This window comes from Aspergillus undulatus (assembly GCF_047715775.1).
Source record: "Aspergillus undulatus strain CBS 261.88 unplaced genomic scaffold BDV17scaffold_65, whole genome shotgun sequence".
NCBI lineage: Eukaryota > Fungi > Ascomycota > Eurotiomycetes > Eurotiales > Aspergillaceae > Aspergillus > Aspergillus undulatus.
In genome coordinates, this window is record NW_027396669.1 from 1 (window position 1) to 16,905 (window position 16,905).

Sequence of the window (16,905 nt, forward strand, 5' to 3'; positions counted from 1 at the left end):
TTTTTTACCCATAATAATGTGTCCTTAATGTCCATATATATGCCTGGGTGGACGCGAGCTCGAGCGCGGGCTCGTTGGTACAGAAGCACATAAACTACGCGCCGGGGGTCGGCAGAGCAGTCCATATATATACGAGCCCTAGCTAGCTTACAAGTAACCTCGGATTAAGAAACTGTGAACTGCGGGGATACTTCCCCCAAAGCTTAGTATATATCACATTACTACCATGGACAAACGGCCGCGGGGGCTTAATTTGGAAGACACTTGTTCGAAGGTACCAAGCAGATCGGAGCTGGAGAATAAATCAATACGATTCTTCTTTGGATGGAAGGTTAGTTGTCTGTGGCGGAATTTCTATTTTCCACCTTTCTTACGTACTGCTTTATTTGTTGAATTTGGGATTAATAGCACTGATAGATTCATGCTCTTGCTTCTCAGAGCTCTGCATAGCTAGTTCACATTTCGGGCTGGATTAGGTGTGAGATTGAATTGGGCTTCCGCCAGACACTTGTACTAGTCTGTTCCTTGGTGATGGCTTTCTTGTCTAATCCGTGTCGCCTTTAGGTTTCTCTTTTATCCAGGTAGACAACGACGGGTGACAGTGGAATACCACGTAGTATCGATAAGCTATATATATACAAATTCAGCAGGCAATATCAGAAGTTGCAAAGCTAGTCTAACGTGCTCAGGAACGACGAGATTGTGTAAAAGAGAATTGTGCTATGTAGTGTATGTGAAGAGAGTGTGGACTTGAGAATGGTTTTGTTCTTCGTGCCCTCCCCCACCCTTGGGGTGAAATACAGAATGCAATGGGACGGAGGATCAAAAGTAGGCAAGGCTGAAGTGGTGGAGTTTTAGTAAATAGCTGCCACTTGCAAGTGCGGCAGGGGAAATGAAGAAGATCTGGAAAAGGGGTGTGGGCAGTTATAGTGAAGTGATATATGCATAGTCGGGTTTGGCAGCCTGAACTGCCAAGGCGAGTGGTATGGGCAAGAATGCTTGTATGATGGACTGATTCCTGGCTTTCAAAATAGCCAAGTCACATCCTACGAGTCTTTTGGGTTCACATCTCAAGGGAAGGGAAAAGTCCACGTAGAGATGTAACTGATTAAGTCAAAGATTTTCAAGGGTACCAAGCACTATAGATGAACCAAGTGACTATACGATTACTTCACAATAAAAGATACCAAGACATCAAAGAAAAGCTCAGTGATCAAGATCGATCTAACATAAGACACTTCCGTTGATCCACCTCTCTCAACCTAACCTGGATACCCTGCGCCGTCTTCTCCATCTGATCCGTCGTCATGACTTTGTGATCGGTAGTCTCGGTATCCAAGCCATTGAGACCATGGAACAATACCGCAAGCATAGACGTTTTCCACGGGTGAAGGCTCTGTTGATTATTGGTAAGGATAGTCAGGAGCAAGAAAAGCAAACCAAGCGTAACCAGTGCGCCTGGGAAGAGAAGCCACAGCCAATCGACGGAGATGTATACTTCAGAGACGTATACCCTGCCGTTGACAGTGGAATCACTCATTGAAAACGCGCCCTTTGTAAGAGATGCAGCAAGGTTGCCCACAATTGCTTCCAGCCCATTATTGATGATCTTCTCCGCGGCTGGATTGTTCGATGGCAGTCCAAGTCCCGCAAGCTCCCACTCCGAGAGGTTAGCTGCTTGGTAGGGCCTCCACGAGTACCCTTCAACGTACTCTTTCAGGTTGTACGTGTCCACCCCACAGAACGAAAACTCGGACTCGTTTGGAACGTCAGTCAAGTTCACGGTTTCGGGGGGGAGGCCACGCGTGGGCTCCCAGCATTCAGGAAACGCGTGATTAGGCCTTGGGACTCTCTGACCAAAGTCAGGCTCAGAGGCTTCAAACGATGCCGTTCCATTAGTCACAGAGACTTGATATCTCCTGAGACAAAGTCCGAGGGCACACTGCGTGGCCTTGTCCACACGAAACGCATTTGCCAAATCCGACAGCGGAGAGAGTCCCGTAATCGTGTTGTTGGCCAGGGTTAATCTGGCATGGGCAATGACAGATAAAGGAGCCCTGATGCCAGCATAAGTTTCGTTGACTCCATCTTGACGTTCGGTTAGGTTGAGGTGGAAAGGAGACCACACTTGCTGATCTGGAACTTCCAGGGTCAATGATGGATAGTAACTACCCTCCCCCATGAAGTACAAAGCTTCAATCATTGCATCCACGGTAAGATTGGCTGACTCTCCCTGTGGGGGTATGATCTCACAGTCCGTAGAATTTTGTTCCAGCGTGGTGTCAGTGGCCCTCAATGGTCGACATTCCAGCTTCGTGAGAGAGGTGATATCTTCACATTGGCTGCATATCCCAACCGACTCAAAGGCTTCCCATTCACAATTCCCCGAAGAGCATGTCACATTCGGCTTCAGCTGATCAGGGGATTCAGCCCATATACCAGTACTGACCATAGCCTGGAAATCGCTGGTCTCGGTATTTAGATAGAAAAAGAAGGCCTGTTTGGCAGTTGCATCGCTGGAATCGGCCTTCGCAACGGCTTGCCTTGTCGGATAAGTCACAAGCTGCTGCATGAACGGATCGAACATTAGAGCGAGAATTGTCACGATTGCACCCAGCGATACTAGGGATCGGCCCTTATGTTGCAGTAACACGAATAGAGATCCAAGAGGCCCCCGACTCGCATTGTCAAACAATTGCATCTCATCCAGTTGCCGCTTTTCCGCTTTATAAAACCAGATCCATTTCAACTGCCCTATACACTCCCCAATCACATAGATTAGGGACGTCTTGGACGCGGTTCCGAGGATGGAAACGATAGCGTTAAGGGTGAACCCGTACGCGAAATTCGGTGCGGTCTTTCCATCAAAGACCGCGAGGATGGAGACTATGGCGACAAAGCAAAGGAGGCTGAAGAAAATCCCCGCGATCTCCCACAGCCATTTTTCTCCAACCAGTGTCGACCAAGTTTGGGAGAGGCTCTCAGACCGCTTGGGCGGATCTGGTGCCGTCGTCCGAGAAAGGAGCTCGTAGTCGGTCGTCTGGTCGTGGATTCTGTTACTATACGATAGTGGACGAGCGTCTTTCATTATTCTTCATGAGAAGCCAAACGCACTGTTGGCGTATTTGTAGGCGTAAAGGATGTAGCTTCAGGTACGATGGATGGTGTGCCCCTTAGTTGAAATTCATAAATCATGCTGAGACGAGGGTGAGAACGCTAACGCACACTTGCAGCCCTAGGTCCTGGGCGCGCGGGGTATCGAGGCTGAGTGGGCGATCACCTTGAGTCTGTGACGCTGGTCAGAACCTAACTTAGTATCTCAGAATATTGATTGGAGTTATTCTTGCTTCTTTTTATATACCCTGCCTCTTGACCCCAATCCATACCTATAATCTCCACCACGCCAAAAATCCAGGACACCGTAGTCAGCTTTAATGTCCTATTTAGGTAGTGATAGGGCTTGTCCAGCCCACCCCATGGGCGACCCAGGCCATTCTAAGTTGCTGATTGGTATACCTATCTTAGACCCACTTAACTTCGATTTCACGAATAATATTCAGGATCCACGAAGAACCCTGTCGAGGATTGATTATGACTATGATTATTCTTCATTTCAATGTTCATTCCAGGCTGTGGTTGTGATGGCAGGTGTTGTAAGCCAAATACATATAAAATGTCCTGGTAGAGGACAGTGCAACCAGTAGTCTCAGAATCTCACTTGAACCAACTCTCCCTCTATGAAACGCATGGCATCATCTCTAAATACAGACTGTACTTTTCATTTTGGCACTGGCCCTTAGGTTTGGGACCCTGCCGCGTGTTTGTGAACCCTGCATACCCATGACGAAACGATCTGCCCCGAGCATTCCAGAAGACCGTGCTTAGGACCCTGCCTGGTAGGAAGGTATACGTCAGCTACCTGATAACTACCTGAAAAAAAGCCATTCTTATAATGATCCTGCGATGAACGCGTAGGTAGTTGTAGTCCCTGCATGACCAGAGTCCCACTCGGGATGGACTCGAAATCTATATATGTATGTAGGATCTACGTACAATATAAGGCAGACTCCGTCCCTGATTCCTCATCTTAGACGAGATGAGCCCACCATGTCCGAGACGAGTTCGAGTTCAACCGAGTCGCTTCCTAAGCTCTGTACTTCTGACCCGGATCTCCCAGCACAATACCATATCCTCACGAAGAACCAAAAATGGAATCTCGTCGTCTTCATCTCCCTAGCTGGGTGCTTCTCGCCTTTGACATCGATCATCTATTTCCTAGCGCTGGGCACGATAGCCACTGATCTTAGCGTCGGCACAACTCTCGTTTCCTTGTCGATTTACGGTCTATATGGTCGTGCAGGGCATCGCGCCTTCATTCCCTGTTCAGTGCATGTCTGGACGCATGGGGTCGCCGGCTTACGGTCGCCATTTGCTTGACAATCTGCACGGCGGCTAATCTGGCGCTGGCATATACGTCGGGTTTCCCGATGCTGATGGTTCTGAGAGGATTACAGGCGGCCGGGTCTGCGGTGACGATTAGTATTGGTGCCGGCGTGATTGGGGATATCGCGAATCCGCAGGAACGTGGTGGGTTTATGGGGACGAATGCGGGTGTGCGGTATGTACAAATTTAATCTTTAACTCCACTCCCGAGCGAGCAGTATCTGATCAATTTTGGTATAGAATGATGGGCCAGGCAGTGGGACCTGTCATCGGCGGGCCCCTCAACAGTCGCTGGGGCTACAGGAGCATCTTCTGGCTGCTATTCGTTCTAGCCATTATTGTCCTCACCGTGCTTCTGATATTCCTACCAGAAGCGCACCGCGGTATAGCTGGCAATGGCAGCATCCCTCTCTCAGGCATCCACAAACCGCTGGTCTACAGCATCAAACCTCCACATGCCTGGTCCAAAACCGAAAGCACTGAGAAGAACGCCTCACCTACACCGAGTCCACCTAGCAAAATCTCCCTGGGATCAGTCTGCCGCCCACTCACATACTTACTCGAGAGAGATATCGCCGCCTTACACGCCTGGGGCGCAATTGCCTACATAGCTTGGGAGCACCATGACCTCAACAACCCCGCTCTTCCTAGACGCCTTTCCCTTTCTCACGCCCTGGCAAGCAGGCTTAAAGATTATCCTTCTCACATATTGGAAAGAGCCAAACGACGCGAGGGCATGGACCTCCGTCGGCCTCGCAAGCCGCATGACCTTCGATCTAGGCTGGCACAAGCCTTCGCCACAGGCCGGCCACAAAGAGAACTTGACCGACCTCCAGCGCAGAGAGTTCCGGCATATTGAACAGACGCTCTTAGTCCTGCTTGTTTACGGCCGGAGCTTAAGTTTGCAGACCGGAAAGCCGTGGATGATTGAGCGCAACGAGCTGATCGGATCTGCTGAGGATTGGTGGTGAGATGGACTGTCAAATACTAATGACCGCTTGCTTTGCGCCTTCGTGGCTTTGAGATTGCTTACGGCTGATGCATTTGATCTTCTGGTACCGTCAAGGATGCGTACGCCCCCTCGTCTGGAGCGGTATATGGATTCGCTTTACCGTCGCGTTGAAGAGTGGGAGACAAATGGCTCGATATAGTCTCTCGACACAATCCGCATTCAGAATGCCACGCCTTCATGGTCAGATTCTACGGTGCGCATGTCCGCTTGCAATTCTCCTCGATCCCACTACAAGGGATCCGCATCCGCGAGGTTGAGGGTATTCATGCAATGAAGCCATTCTGGTTGAGCTACAATAGTGCCCTGGCCATTCTAGAGCTCATAAACAAGTCATCCTCCATGCTATATCTGGCTCAGAACTCAATCCACGTTATGACGGCGTACGCAGCCATTTTCCTAGTCAAGGTTTGCATCCAACTATCCTTTCTTACTGTCCCAAATTAGTGAGACTCGTTTGCTCATGATCCATAGTTTCTCCTATCATCGCCTCCAGCGATAACCCAAGAGATAGAACTCGAAGCTGCAAAAGCCATCAGTGACGCCGCCAATACGTTCGCGGGTCTATCCGCCCCCTCCAGCTCGAGCTGCGCTACTTGAATATGCACGCGTTCGAAACGGCCGGTTAGGGGTGCATGGGAAGCGACCAGTCTCATTATCTGGTCTATCCCCGACATCGCATTTGGGACTTCGAGATCGGAACTCCAGTACTGCGCATGCGAACGAGCATGAGACTTTAGCGCCTCCATTGGGTCGCATTGACGGCTACGATAACACCAACCTACACCCACAGCGAAGTAAAATGTCCTCTAGCACGTCCTCACTTCCTCGGGCGCCTCAGAACCAGAACCTCCGAGGTCTAGCCGAACTAGATCAAAACCAAGACCATATTGATATGTCCTCGAATCTGTGCATCGATGCCCTGTCAAGCGGGGACCTGAGTTTTCATATGAAAGCCAAGACACGTAGGATGAACTGTTTACGAATACAGGTTTCAGCATCCAGGACGGAGTCTTTTTCAGTTAATGGAAGGGGATTTAAGTACTGCCGGGCCTAGCATCTACATATATACAGAGTTTGTACGGCGTAGACATGGCGAGCGCAACGACTGGAACTCATCTACACGTATGTCTCTAGTGTTATCCTGCACTTTATCCATCTATCCAAGAAGAAGAACGGTTCTGAACCGCGACAAATATCGACATACAGTAGATAGACCCCTCCTCAGTTATATGTATAAAGCAATAGCATGAAACCATCCATTAACCCCTAATAATAACTCACCCCACTCTCATCCCCATACATAACCGACCCAGTCGCAGGCTCCCTCACAATCCCAGCACCAACAAGCTCGTTGACCAAATTAAATACCATAAGGTCGCACCCGCGCGGCGCAATAAAATCCACCGCAACGGGGAGGTACTCCTCCCTCATCGTGATGGTCGAGTTGTACCGCGCCTGGCCGATGGGGACAACCATGTCGGGCACCCCGGCCATGTTGGAGATTCGGGCGGAGGAGTAGCCGAGGGGGATTCCGGGCATTCTGTGGATGAGTTAGGTGTTTCATTCTCGGTCTTCCATTTGGTAGAGAGGGGTTACTCACTCTCGGTACTCATTGCGGTATGTTGGTGTGCCGGATGTACCGACGTAGAGGACTAGACTATCGGCGCACGTCTTCTCGTCGAACACCTGCACTGTGGAGTTCCACCATGAAGCAAAGATATCTTTGTTCTGGATTTCGGTGTCGAGTTGCTCATCTGGGTAGGATAGACCCCAGTCCCATCGGGAGAGAGGAACCGGGTCTATGAATGGACGGCGGCCGTTGTTTGCAGCCGCGTAGTCGGCATAGAGTGGCTCTCCAACGAGGGGAAACTGCTGCTTTGTAATGAGGATTCCGTAGGTAAGGTTTAGGAGAGAGGTGAGAGATGTTTCGGGGCTTGAGAGGAGGGATGTCGGTTTTGTAGATTCCCAGAGGGCATCGGTGTCTAGTGGTGAAGTGGAAGCATTGAGGAACTTCTCAAGTTTCGAGAGGAAGGAAAGTACGACCGCGTTGGCCTCTGTCGACGCCTCCGTCGGAAAGTCGATTGTCTTGATGGTCTTGGGGTACTCGGTGTAGGGCTTCAGCTTTGCGCCAGCGTAGAGCACTTCCGAGGCTGTTTGCCAGAGCTTCGCGTCGCGGGTTAGAAAGCCTCCTGTGTCTAGGAGAGGGGACATGGGCATTGCGCCGTCAAGCGAGACAAGGTCCCACGAGGGTCTGTTCCCAAAGCACCCGTTTACCTGGGCCGGATTGCGAATGGAACCGCCGGTGTCGCTGCCAACCGCAATGTCCAGCCAGGGGTACGCGCCAATTCCCGACCCTGGACCGGACGAGGAGGAACTGGGATCCTGGTATCCGTCGCCGCGCGCGTTGAACGGGGAATGGTAGTCGACCCAGTCGGCCGTCGCGGTCTCGCCGTTCGCGAACTGGCTCGTCTTCATCTTGCCCACAATCACGGCGCCGGCGTCAATAAGAGACTGGATGGCTGGGCCGGTGGCGTTGGCAGGTGGGTAGAGGTCGTAGTAGGCCCGGTTTCCGCAGCCGGTCTTGACACCCTTGATGTCGAAGAGGTCCTTCACCCCGATGCGGACGCCAGCGAGAGGCTTTTCAGCTGACTTGGTAAAGTAGAGCCGGGACGGCACGCCGATGGTGACGGACGCATAGCCCTGCAGGCTTGCGGGGAGGACACCGTAGCTGCTGTTGCCGGTTGCGACGAGGCCTTGGGTGAACGAGCCCATTACGTCTGAGTAGAGCAGGTACGCTTCGAAGACATCGCCCGTGGCCGCGTCGATGAAATATGGGCCTGGTGGAATGGGCTTGGTGAAGGTGGTCGCATTGCGTGTTCCGTAAGTGCCGGCATGGCCTAGAAACCTATTCTTCCACCGGGTTGGGGGAGATAAGTCTAGAGTCGGGCTTTTCTGCGTTCCATTGTATGTAACATAGATGTCTGCCAAGGTTAGCGATGGACTGAAGACGCTAGCTGTGGTAGGGCAGAGCGTACATTCCAGAAAACCCGGGTTGAAAACATCGTCGGCCGTCTGGTACCCATCTACCAGCTCCTCAATCGCCGCAGTAGACAAGTGCGCCGAGTCTGTCTTGAAGACAGTCAGTGGCACCAGACCGGTGTCGCGGCCGAGCTGGCCATGTCGCATTGACAGTGTCGTAACGACCGTCGGAGGCGCATAGTACGTATTTCCACCGACGACAATTGTCTGGCCTCTGGGGGTGGCGGCAGTGACTGCAGTTGCGAGCAGCGACAAGGCCGCGACCAGGCTGCGCCGCGATACAGAAATCATGATTGCCCTGTTCACCGAAACGCGAATCCATTGTGGTAGCTGAAGGAATTATTTAAGGATCCGTGACCGACGACTCCAAAGAATCACAGATAAGGAGAAACCCAAGTCTCCACTGGCCGCTCGGCACATTCCTCATGCAGTCTAGTTGTTGGAGTACTGACCCGTGCTGATGGGTCGTATGGATCTGATTTGCGATAAGCATGATAGCCTGAGTCACGGAAATGGTGAACGCGATCGGTAAGCGACAGAATGCCGGTTCACAGCTTTTGGAAACCTTTGAAATCTGCTTCAGTTATGTAGCTTGGGGGGTTGTTGGCATTGCTAACCTGCAAAAGGACCATTGGGCCGCGGCCCTTGAAAGGTCTCCTACAATGGCGCGGATAAGGCAGAACGATGGAAGGGAAACTCCAGATGTAAATCGATTGCGGATGTAGGAGATTAGGAACATGATTAGGGTAACAGAAACCACAGTCTCTCAACCTACGCGCCTCCAGTGCATGCAGTCAGAACAATTGAATCCCGAGAAAACCTCAAGTCTGAGCGTCTTCTTGCCATCAAGAGGAGTCGCAACGCTCCAACGGACGTTCACCGTCAGATACCATCACGTTTTACCGTTGACCTGGCGACTAATCACATTACCGTGTGGTATGTTCACGAGAGAGCAACTGATGACACCCACAGATCTGACGACTGATCGGGTGTCAGCTGGTAACTGAGCAGCGAGAGCGAATGGAAGGATTACAAGGAGACAGTGGTGGTAAAAGGAGGAACTTACGGTTGTTGATGACTCGGCGGGCATCGCCCGGGCCCATGTACTAGACATCGTGGATGGTCTTTATAAGCGGTGTCCCCTCGTGAATCAACAGGATTTCTACAGCCTTTGGGATTTTGTCTCTAAATTCGACATTCTGAGGTCGCATTAGTCTTGGTCCAAGCAGCAACGATGAAGACATTGGAAAGTACCAACCTTGCTTATGAGCCATACAGCAGGCCGCGGCTCATGCGAAGCCGACAAATTGATTGAAGTACTGTCGGGCGCAGGGGATTGGTTCGACTGCAGGCCGTAATACCTATCGCAGACTGGTCTACTCGCACGAACATGCTGGAGACCTCGGACTGTCCCCCCGTAGGCGCGTAGCCAGCAAACATCGCAGGTTTGAGAAGAAAGCGGATTGTAACATTGCACGAGGATGTCATGGCTGAAACCTGGCTCGTGTTGGCGCAGTTTTGAGGCTGCATATGAGGGGTGCTCGAGAAGCAGGCCTGTCGTGGTTCATTCGCTCTTCAGTCGACCTAAACCCACCCCTCTGGCCTGTCCAAGCTCGGAGAGCCGTCCTTGGTACCTGCTATTACCCAACGAGGCCGCAGTCGTCGCTCGCCAGATGCACTTTTTCGGAGGATGCAATTGGAACAGGGGCCCTCAGCGCCCAGCGTCATCTCCCATCTATTTTTCGGGCAGAGACGCTCAATCGGTGCCAACATAGGTGCCAGCAGAGCACCTCCATTTTCTATCCCATTTTCTATCCTGCTCCAGACCTCGAGAAGCGGTTTCCGCGGTTCTGAGTTTGTCAACGAAGCTCTCATGGGCGACCCTGACCCTGTTCTCAGGAGTTGCCAGGGTCTCCGATGTAGCTGCTGCGAGGAGAGGTTCTTGGGTGAGCCGGTCAACAAGATGCTGTTGATGATCTTAGTAGATTTGGGAAGAGTCGAAGCTTTCCAAGCTGCCCGACTTCGCAGTCTGGATATGACTCATATCACTGGGCACGCGAGGGGCTGCTCGTTTCCAGTGTGAGTACATCACATCTGCAGTTGTTGGGCGCGAGCACGTCGTGGTGTTGTAGAAGCTCCATTTCGCAACGGATTCCCAGTCACCATGGCACTCTCTCAGTCAGACGACATTCCGATCAACCTCAAGTCTCAGCGGGACATCGTCCTGCACTGTTCCCCGTCGCAGCTCCCAACTCATCCCTCGCCTTTCCTCCTCTAGTGCGTTGCCCAGTCATGACTCCCTCGGCCGTTTGCTCATAGCACGTGAGTATCCGTCATTCAATCAATATGCTAGACGAGGTGGAAAGGCCTTTCAGATTAGATAGGTGCTATACCCGAGGTTGAGGATGCAGTCTGACATCTTCACCTTGACCCGATGGACCATTCGATCACGCCGGCCGAACCTCCGACGATTCCCCTACTCGCGCGTTCACGCGCATCAAGTGGCTTCATCCGAGCACCTCGTTGACAATACCAACTATTGAACCGATGCTTATCTGGGGTTTCCAGCATGTTTCTTTCCTCTTGCCAGAAGGTGATGATCACAGCATAGCCCTCGGCCGAACATGATCCTAGATCTACGCACTCCCAGCAACATTCCTCAGACAAGTAATATTTGCATCTACCTCGCAAACCTCATGCCCATACTTATCCCACCATTTCACAGGCCTCGTCCTGGGCGGCAGGAAGACTGAATGGCCCGGTTCCCAACGCATTTTATATATTTCTCAGGAAAATTGGAGCCTTTTAAGGCACCGTGGACTAGCATTCGCTGACTGATTATGTGCCAGAAGCCTCTACCTGCACAGGCCTCCCTGCTTTTATCACCCCGGAAACCCACCTCAAACCTCCCTGCGTCAAGAGGCCGACAAAGAATAGTTACGATTATACCATCACAAGAGACTCCGATAGCAACCCCGAAGCGACACATCTCTCATGCAGACAGCAAAGCAATTCCACCTCCGACTCCGACTCCGACATCTCGCGCCATTGAGCTGCACCTGTCCTTTGAGCACATACCCAAGCGATGACGACTACGCATCAAGCGAACAAACCCGCGGCGCGCTCTCCCTCCTCGCAAGCCGAACACTCCTCGCGGAAATATGATCTCTCGCCGTAACGCAACCTGCCTCAGGGCCCATACAAACCAGGCGACTACCAAAAGTATTAGCCAAAGACCACGACAAAACAACACCGAACCAAGGAATCAGGTAAGAATGCCACCTACTCATCCTCGAAAAGCCGATCGCAAGTACCCCCGGGCAAGAGCTCATCGCCCATCACAGCCTGAATAGCAGTAAACTGGTGGTAGATATCCTCGTAGTTATCCACAAGCGACGCAATTCCACCGGGGACGACCTTGTCGTATTCCGCGATGACCACTTCCTGCGCGAAGTTTTCGGCGGCGTCTGGGGTTGTTAGAATATGTTCTCCTGACTGGCTGACTGGTTGCATTGGGTGACGTACTTGTCTGCGCATAAGCATCGCAGATATAATCATCCTTGTCGTACTCAGTTAACCATGCCTCTGATGCTGGGTCTGTTTAGTATGCAGTCGTGGTAAACCAAAGTAAGTTGTCCAGCGTACCGGAGTAATCCCCAGCCGAGGCTTTAACCTGCGCATCACGAATATGCCCAACCTCATGGATCCAGAACCGGATGTAGGCGTACATATCGCCCGTGTACACGATATCGCCGAGGTCAGTGCTGTAATAATTAGAATTCTACCACAGCTTCAGAATGGAGGAAATCACTTACTAAGTATACGCCAAAAGCGACCCATCGCCACGGCCGGGGAACGCTATATCCTGCATTAGCCCCCTAGCGAACAGGGTAGGTAAGTGATAGGATGAGCGAACCCAGCTGCGTCCTAACAAGATTCCGCATCCGCACAGGCAATCTCCCAAAGTTATCAATCATTTGGTCCAGTGTCAGCGGCGCGTCTTTGTGTCGACACATGATCCATGGCTTGTCGCAGTCGGTGTAGGTTACATTGTAGACTTCCATGTCGTAAGGGCTGACGTTTTCGGACTCAGCGACGTCGTGGCAGCGTGCGGGGAGCCCTGTTCAAGATTGTCTCAGTTGTGATCTGAGATCGGTTCCGAAACTGGGCTGAGGAGAAGGGCAGATATGTACATCCGTATTCCCAGGCTTCGTGGGTTGCCGCCGTGGCCGGGAGATTGCCATAGAGGAAGGGGTCCATTTGGTCGAATGGAACGGCGGGCGACATAATGGGTTTGTGGAGCTGCGCGAGAGCCCCGGTGAGGCAGGTAGCGAGGAGCGCCAATGACCGAAGGGAGAAAGAAGCAGGCATGTTGGTGTCCCAAGGGGTCGTGAAGGTCAAAAAGAAGGAGCAAAAAGAAGAATAACTAGACAGACCCAAAAAGTGAGATCCATGATGGCTATCACGCTACCCTAATATTCCCTCCGCCGTCGAATTTCCCTGTCTTACTGCAGCGGGACGGACCAGCCCCGGGGCGGCGCTACCTGGAACCTGAAGGATTCTTAAATTTGACATGCGCCCAATCGCTAGCTGCTCGGGCTTGCAGAAGACAGCCCTAAACACAGCCTCCAATTTAGCTGCGCTTGGCATGCAGGTACAGCCCCGACCGGCGACGCTATGTCATGGACGTCAGGCATGGCCGCATGAATGGCATGCTTTTTTGTTCAGCTGCAGGTCCACGGTCAGTTAGTACAATTCCATTGTGATCTGGCGCCACTAAACGTCGTACAGCAGCCTGTGCAACAAGTAATGCTGTACGACAACTGTCGGTTCCTGGTAAGCCCCGGCTGGTTTCGGCCGCAGCAGCCTCGGGCCCACAATGGGCAGGGCTTGGATCCGGACCCCAAATTGCACGCCGTAGTCAAGGAGATGGTCTGAAAAGGCGGTTTGTGATCGTATGAAGCGTGCTTCTGCTTGTAATGCTTGCTATTGTTTGTTGCGTTTGCGCAAGGTTATGAAACGGCCAAGCCCAGCGATGGCAAATACATATAATTGACGTCCGACGAGGGACATAGGTCGTAGCGCAACAACAAAAGCGTACAAAGTATTTCACGAGGCTGCCACATGGCGAGCGACAATCAACAATGCGACTGGTTACATCCCATTTTTGACCCTCTATTTTCATACTCCCTCTATTTTCATACTGCCGCTATACAAAAGCAAATGAGTTCACGAGCGAGCACGGCTTCTCAATGTAACCGTCTGATCCCCCAAACACAGCTCTACGGACTAGCTGGAGCACCAAACAACCCCAATGATCGAGATCGAAGATCATTCTTGAAAACTAGAGCAAATCGCAATGCTGACACGGCGTGATTGGATGAGGCCTTTGTAACCACGCCTGGACACGTGGCTCGTTGAGCCCTAAGAGTATGGGGTGATGGGGTGCGGAGGAAAGCTACGCCGCATGTTTCCGGGTATGACAGAAGCTGCAAATCAGCCATTATTTCAACCAAATTCTGGAGCATCAGACCAGGGGAGCAATAGCACGAACTGAGAGTAGGAGTCGATTTCTAAATCGAAGCCTGCGATGACGTAAGAGACGGATTGAAGGCTAGTATGTCGTTCTTCAAGGACCTACTCTGTACGCCCTTAAAGTACGGGCAAACGTCCTTAATCATTGGTGCGCAGAACCTTCAATTACCTCGGTTCATCAAAATCTTGAGGTCAAATTCAAGTCTGCGAACTTCCCTTGCTGGTTTAGGCTCCGCCCCGGCAAGCGGCGGAAGAGAAGCAAAGAGTCCCACCGGAATTTGTAATCCATTCGGTTTGCCGAGGATCTTCAGACTGAGGTTTGGGTGACGTGGGTTGGGCTGGGAATTTGTCATCTACGCTTGTACACCTTTATATCTCCTTGTCCTCATTGTAGTAACCCCTCTTCACTGACCGGCTCGTCACATTCGAGCGTGTTTTACATCGTCCGTCAAAGTCAAAATGACTACCCAAAAAGCCATCGTGATCACCGAACCCAAGCAGGGAAACCTAGTCACCGACCGACCCATCCCCGCTCTCCGCGACGATTACCTCTTAATCAAGACCGTCAGCGTTGCTCTCAACCCCACCGACTGGAAACACATCGCCTACCTTGCCCCCGTCGGCGTCCTCGTCGGCTGCGACTACGCCGGCATCGTCGAGGAAGTGGGCAAGGACGTCAAGAAGCCCTTCAAAAAGGGCGACCGCGTCTGTGGCTTCGTGCACGGCTCCAACGCCATCCAGCCTGAGGATGGCGCGTTTGCAGAGTACATTGTTGCCAAGGGCGACATCCAGATGAAGATCCCCGACAACCTGAGCTTCGAGGAAGCGGCGACGCTGGGTGTGGGGATTATGACTGTTGGACAGTCGCTTTATCAGAGTTTGAAACTGGCGCTCCCTACGGAGCCTGCGAAGACGGAGGCTCCCGAGACGATTCTCATTTACGGGGGCTCGACTGCTACGGGCGTGCTTGCCATTCAGTTTGCGAAGCTGTCGGGGTATAAGGTGATTACGACTTGTTCGCCGCATAACTTTGAGCTCGTGAAGAGTCTTGGTGCCGATGTGGTCTTTGATTACAAGGATCCCGAATCTGCTGCTAAGATTCGCGAATATACAAATGACAACCTCAAGCTAGTCCTCGACACTATCTCCCTTGAGGCTAGCGCTAAATTTTGTGATGACACCATCTCTACCAAGGGCGGGGAGTACTCTGCCCTCCTCAATATTGGCATCGAGCGTGAGAATGTCAACGACCGCTGGACTTTGGGTTACACGTGCGTGGGCGAGGCTTTCGACTTTGGCGAGACGCATTGGCCTGCGAAGCCCGAGGATAAGGAATTTGCGGAGAAATTTGCTGTTATTGCTGAGAAGCTTCTGGCGGAGGGCAAGGTTAAGGTTCATAAGCCGAACGTTGGAAAGGACGGATTGAAGGGCGTTCTGGAGGGGTTGCAGCTGTTGAAGGAGGATAAGGTTAGTGGGGAGAAGCTGGTTTATAAGGTTGCAGAGACTCCTTAGATCTCTTCTAGATACTGGATTAAGCGAAAGAGACTAGAGGCAGGATGTATTGAATATACTAACAAGCCGTGAGATCAGCAACAACAAGTATAGCATACGTTTTCCGATCGAACCCCGTAGTAGAAACCGTCAAATCCCACGTATGATTAAGCGAAGATAGCCCCTCTAACCCAGCGGCTAGAACCTTCCATGACTGGCCTTACTGCAGAGTAACGTCTACCCATGGATCAATAAGGTTGCGGACGCCCCCGCCCCGTTTAGGATTAGACTCCGCATCGAATGAATCTTCCTGGAGTATAACGCAGGGTTTCTAAGCAAGTGGTGTATGGAACCCCTGCGAGTAGGGTATATAAGAATTGATAGTCCCCGGCAGCATCCGACAACTGTCCTGTGTTCAACAATATCTGAGATTTACACAACGAACCATGCCCTTCAACTACAACAAAGTACTCATCATCGGGGCTACCTCTGGTATCGGGAAGGCTATTGCGTGCCGAGTCGTCGCAGCCAACATCCCGCTTGTGATCTCCGGTCGCCGAGAAGAAAATCTCCAAGAGTTTGTTCGGGGGTATGGCAGCGACAAGGTGAAGAGCAAGGTCTTTGACGTGACCAATCTGGACCAGGTAGGAAACAATATCTCCAGAGGCGTTCAGGAAGGTAGACTAACTCTCCAACCCAGATTCCCCAATTCGCCTCTGAGGTCCTAACCGAAAACCCGGACATCGACTGCATCTTCATCAACTCCGGCATCCAGCGGCCCTTCGACTTCTCCAAACCCAACACCGTCGATCTATCCATTTTCGACGCAGAGCTACTCACAAACTACACCTCTGCCGTCTACCTGACCAAAGCCTTCCTCCCACACCTCCAGGCCCAGAAGAAGGGAGCCGCCCTTATCTTCACAACCTCGCAAATGGCTCTCGTGCCCATGATGCGCTGCCCGAACTACGGTGCCTCCAAGGCCGCCCTGCACCACTTCATCCTGGCTCTACGCACCCAGGTAAAGGATGGCCCTGGCGATGTTCGCGTGGGTGAGATTTACCCGCCTGCTGTGCAGACCGAGCTGCATGACGCGAAACACCAGCCTGATTTGAAGGACGGGCATTTGATCGGCATGCCGCTGGATGAGTTCACTGATGAGGTTTGGGGCGCGCTAGGTCGCGGAGAGGGCCAGATTGCTGTTGGCTCTGCAAAGGAGATCTTTGATGCGTTTGAGCCGAAGAGGCAGGGGATTTATGAGGAGATGACGAGGACGTTGGCAGGGTTGATTAAGCAATTTTTACGGTAGTTGGTTAGATCTACCACGCGGGGAATGAAGCCACTAGCCAATGAACGCGGCAGAAGGAAGAAACTTCTGTTCTGCC

At 51.9% G+C, this 16,905-nt stretch overlaps 6 protein-coding genes across 6 annotated transcripts; 3 read left to right on the top strand and 3 right to left on the bottom strand.

Annotated features, from left to right (window-relative positions):
* Positions 1–1,213: 1,213 nt before the first annotated feature.
* Positions 1,214–3,088, bottom strand: BDV17DRAFT_284533 (DUF3176 domain-containing protein; the record flags this gene model as incomplete). Its single annotated transcript, XM_073760549.1, has 2 exons — positions 1,214–2,946; positions 3,061–3,088. 2 exons carry the CDS (start codon positions 3,086–3,088, stop codon positions 1,214–1,216), a joined length of 1,761 nt encoding a protein of 586 aa, XP_073611417.1.
* A 1,019-nt stretch (positions 3,089–4,107) lies between these two features.
* BDV17DRAFT_295217 (major facilitator superfamily domain-containing protein) lies at positions 4,108–5,414 on the top strand (the record flags this gene model as incomplete). The annotated part of the gene is made up of 4 exons (XM_073763015.1): positions 4,108–4,331; positions 4,388–4,618; positions 4,684–4,978; positions 5,055–5,414. The coding sequence occupies 4 exons, from the start codon at positions 4,108–4,110 to the stop codon at positions 5,412–5,414; spliced, it is 1,110 nt and encodes a 369-aa protein (XP_073611418.1).
* A 218-nt stretch (positions 5,415–5,632) lies between these two features.
* BDV17DRAFT_295218 (uncharacterized protein) lies at positions 5,633–6,052 on the top strand (the record flags this gene model as incomplete). The annotated part of the gene is made up of 2 exons (XM_073763016.1): positions 5,633–5,860; positions 5,927–6,052. The coding sequence occupies 2 exons, from the start codon at positions 5,633–5,635 to the stop codon at positions 6,050–6,052; spliced, it is 354 nt and encodes a 117-aa protein (XP_073611419.1).
* Positions 6,053–6,721: 669 nt separating this feature from the next.
* Positions 6,722–8,785, bottom strand: BDV17DRAFT_295219 (amidase signature domain-containing protein; the record flags this gene model as incomplete). Its single annotated transcript, XM_073763017.1, has 3 exons — positions 6,722–6,995; positions 7,056–8,436; positions 8,491–8,785. 3 exons carry the CDS (start codon positions 8,783–8,785, stop codon positions 6,722–6,724), a joined length of 1,950 nt encoding a protein of 649 aa, XP_073611420.1.
* A 2,395-nt stretch (positions 8,786–11,180) lies between these two features.
* On the bottom strand, positions 11,181–12,994 carry BDV17DRAFT_274088 (uncharacterized protein). The gene is made up of 7 exons (XM_073759074.1): positions 12,688–12,994; positions 12,411–12,614; positions 12,310–12,352; positions 12,140–12,258; positions 12,020–12,085; positions 11,781–11,961; positions 11,181–11,707 (listed from the first exon to the last, which is right to left on the bottom strand). Exons 1-7 carry the CDS (start codon positions 12,863–12,865, stop codon positions 11,587–11,589), a joined length of 912 nt encoding a protein of 303 aa, XP_073611421.1. The 5' UTR covers positions 12,866–12,994; the 3' UTR covers positions 11,181–11,586.
* A 1,494-nt stretch (positions 12,995–14,488) lies between these two features.
* Positions 14,489–16,859, top strand: BDV17DRAFT_300890 (uncharacterized protein; the record flags this gene model as incomplete). The annotated part of the gene is made up of 3 exons (XM_073764138.1): positions 14,489–15,500; positions 15,989–16,164; positions 16,221–16,859. The coding sequence occupies 3 exons, from the start codon at positions 14,489–14,491 to the stop codon at positions 16,827–16,829; spliced, it is 1,797 nt and encodes a 598-aa protein (XP_073611422.1). The 3' UTR covers positions 16,830–16,859.
* Positions 16,860–16,905: the final 46 nt, after the last annotated feature.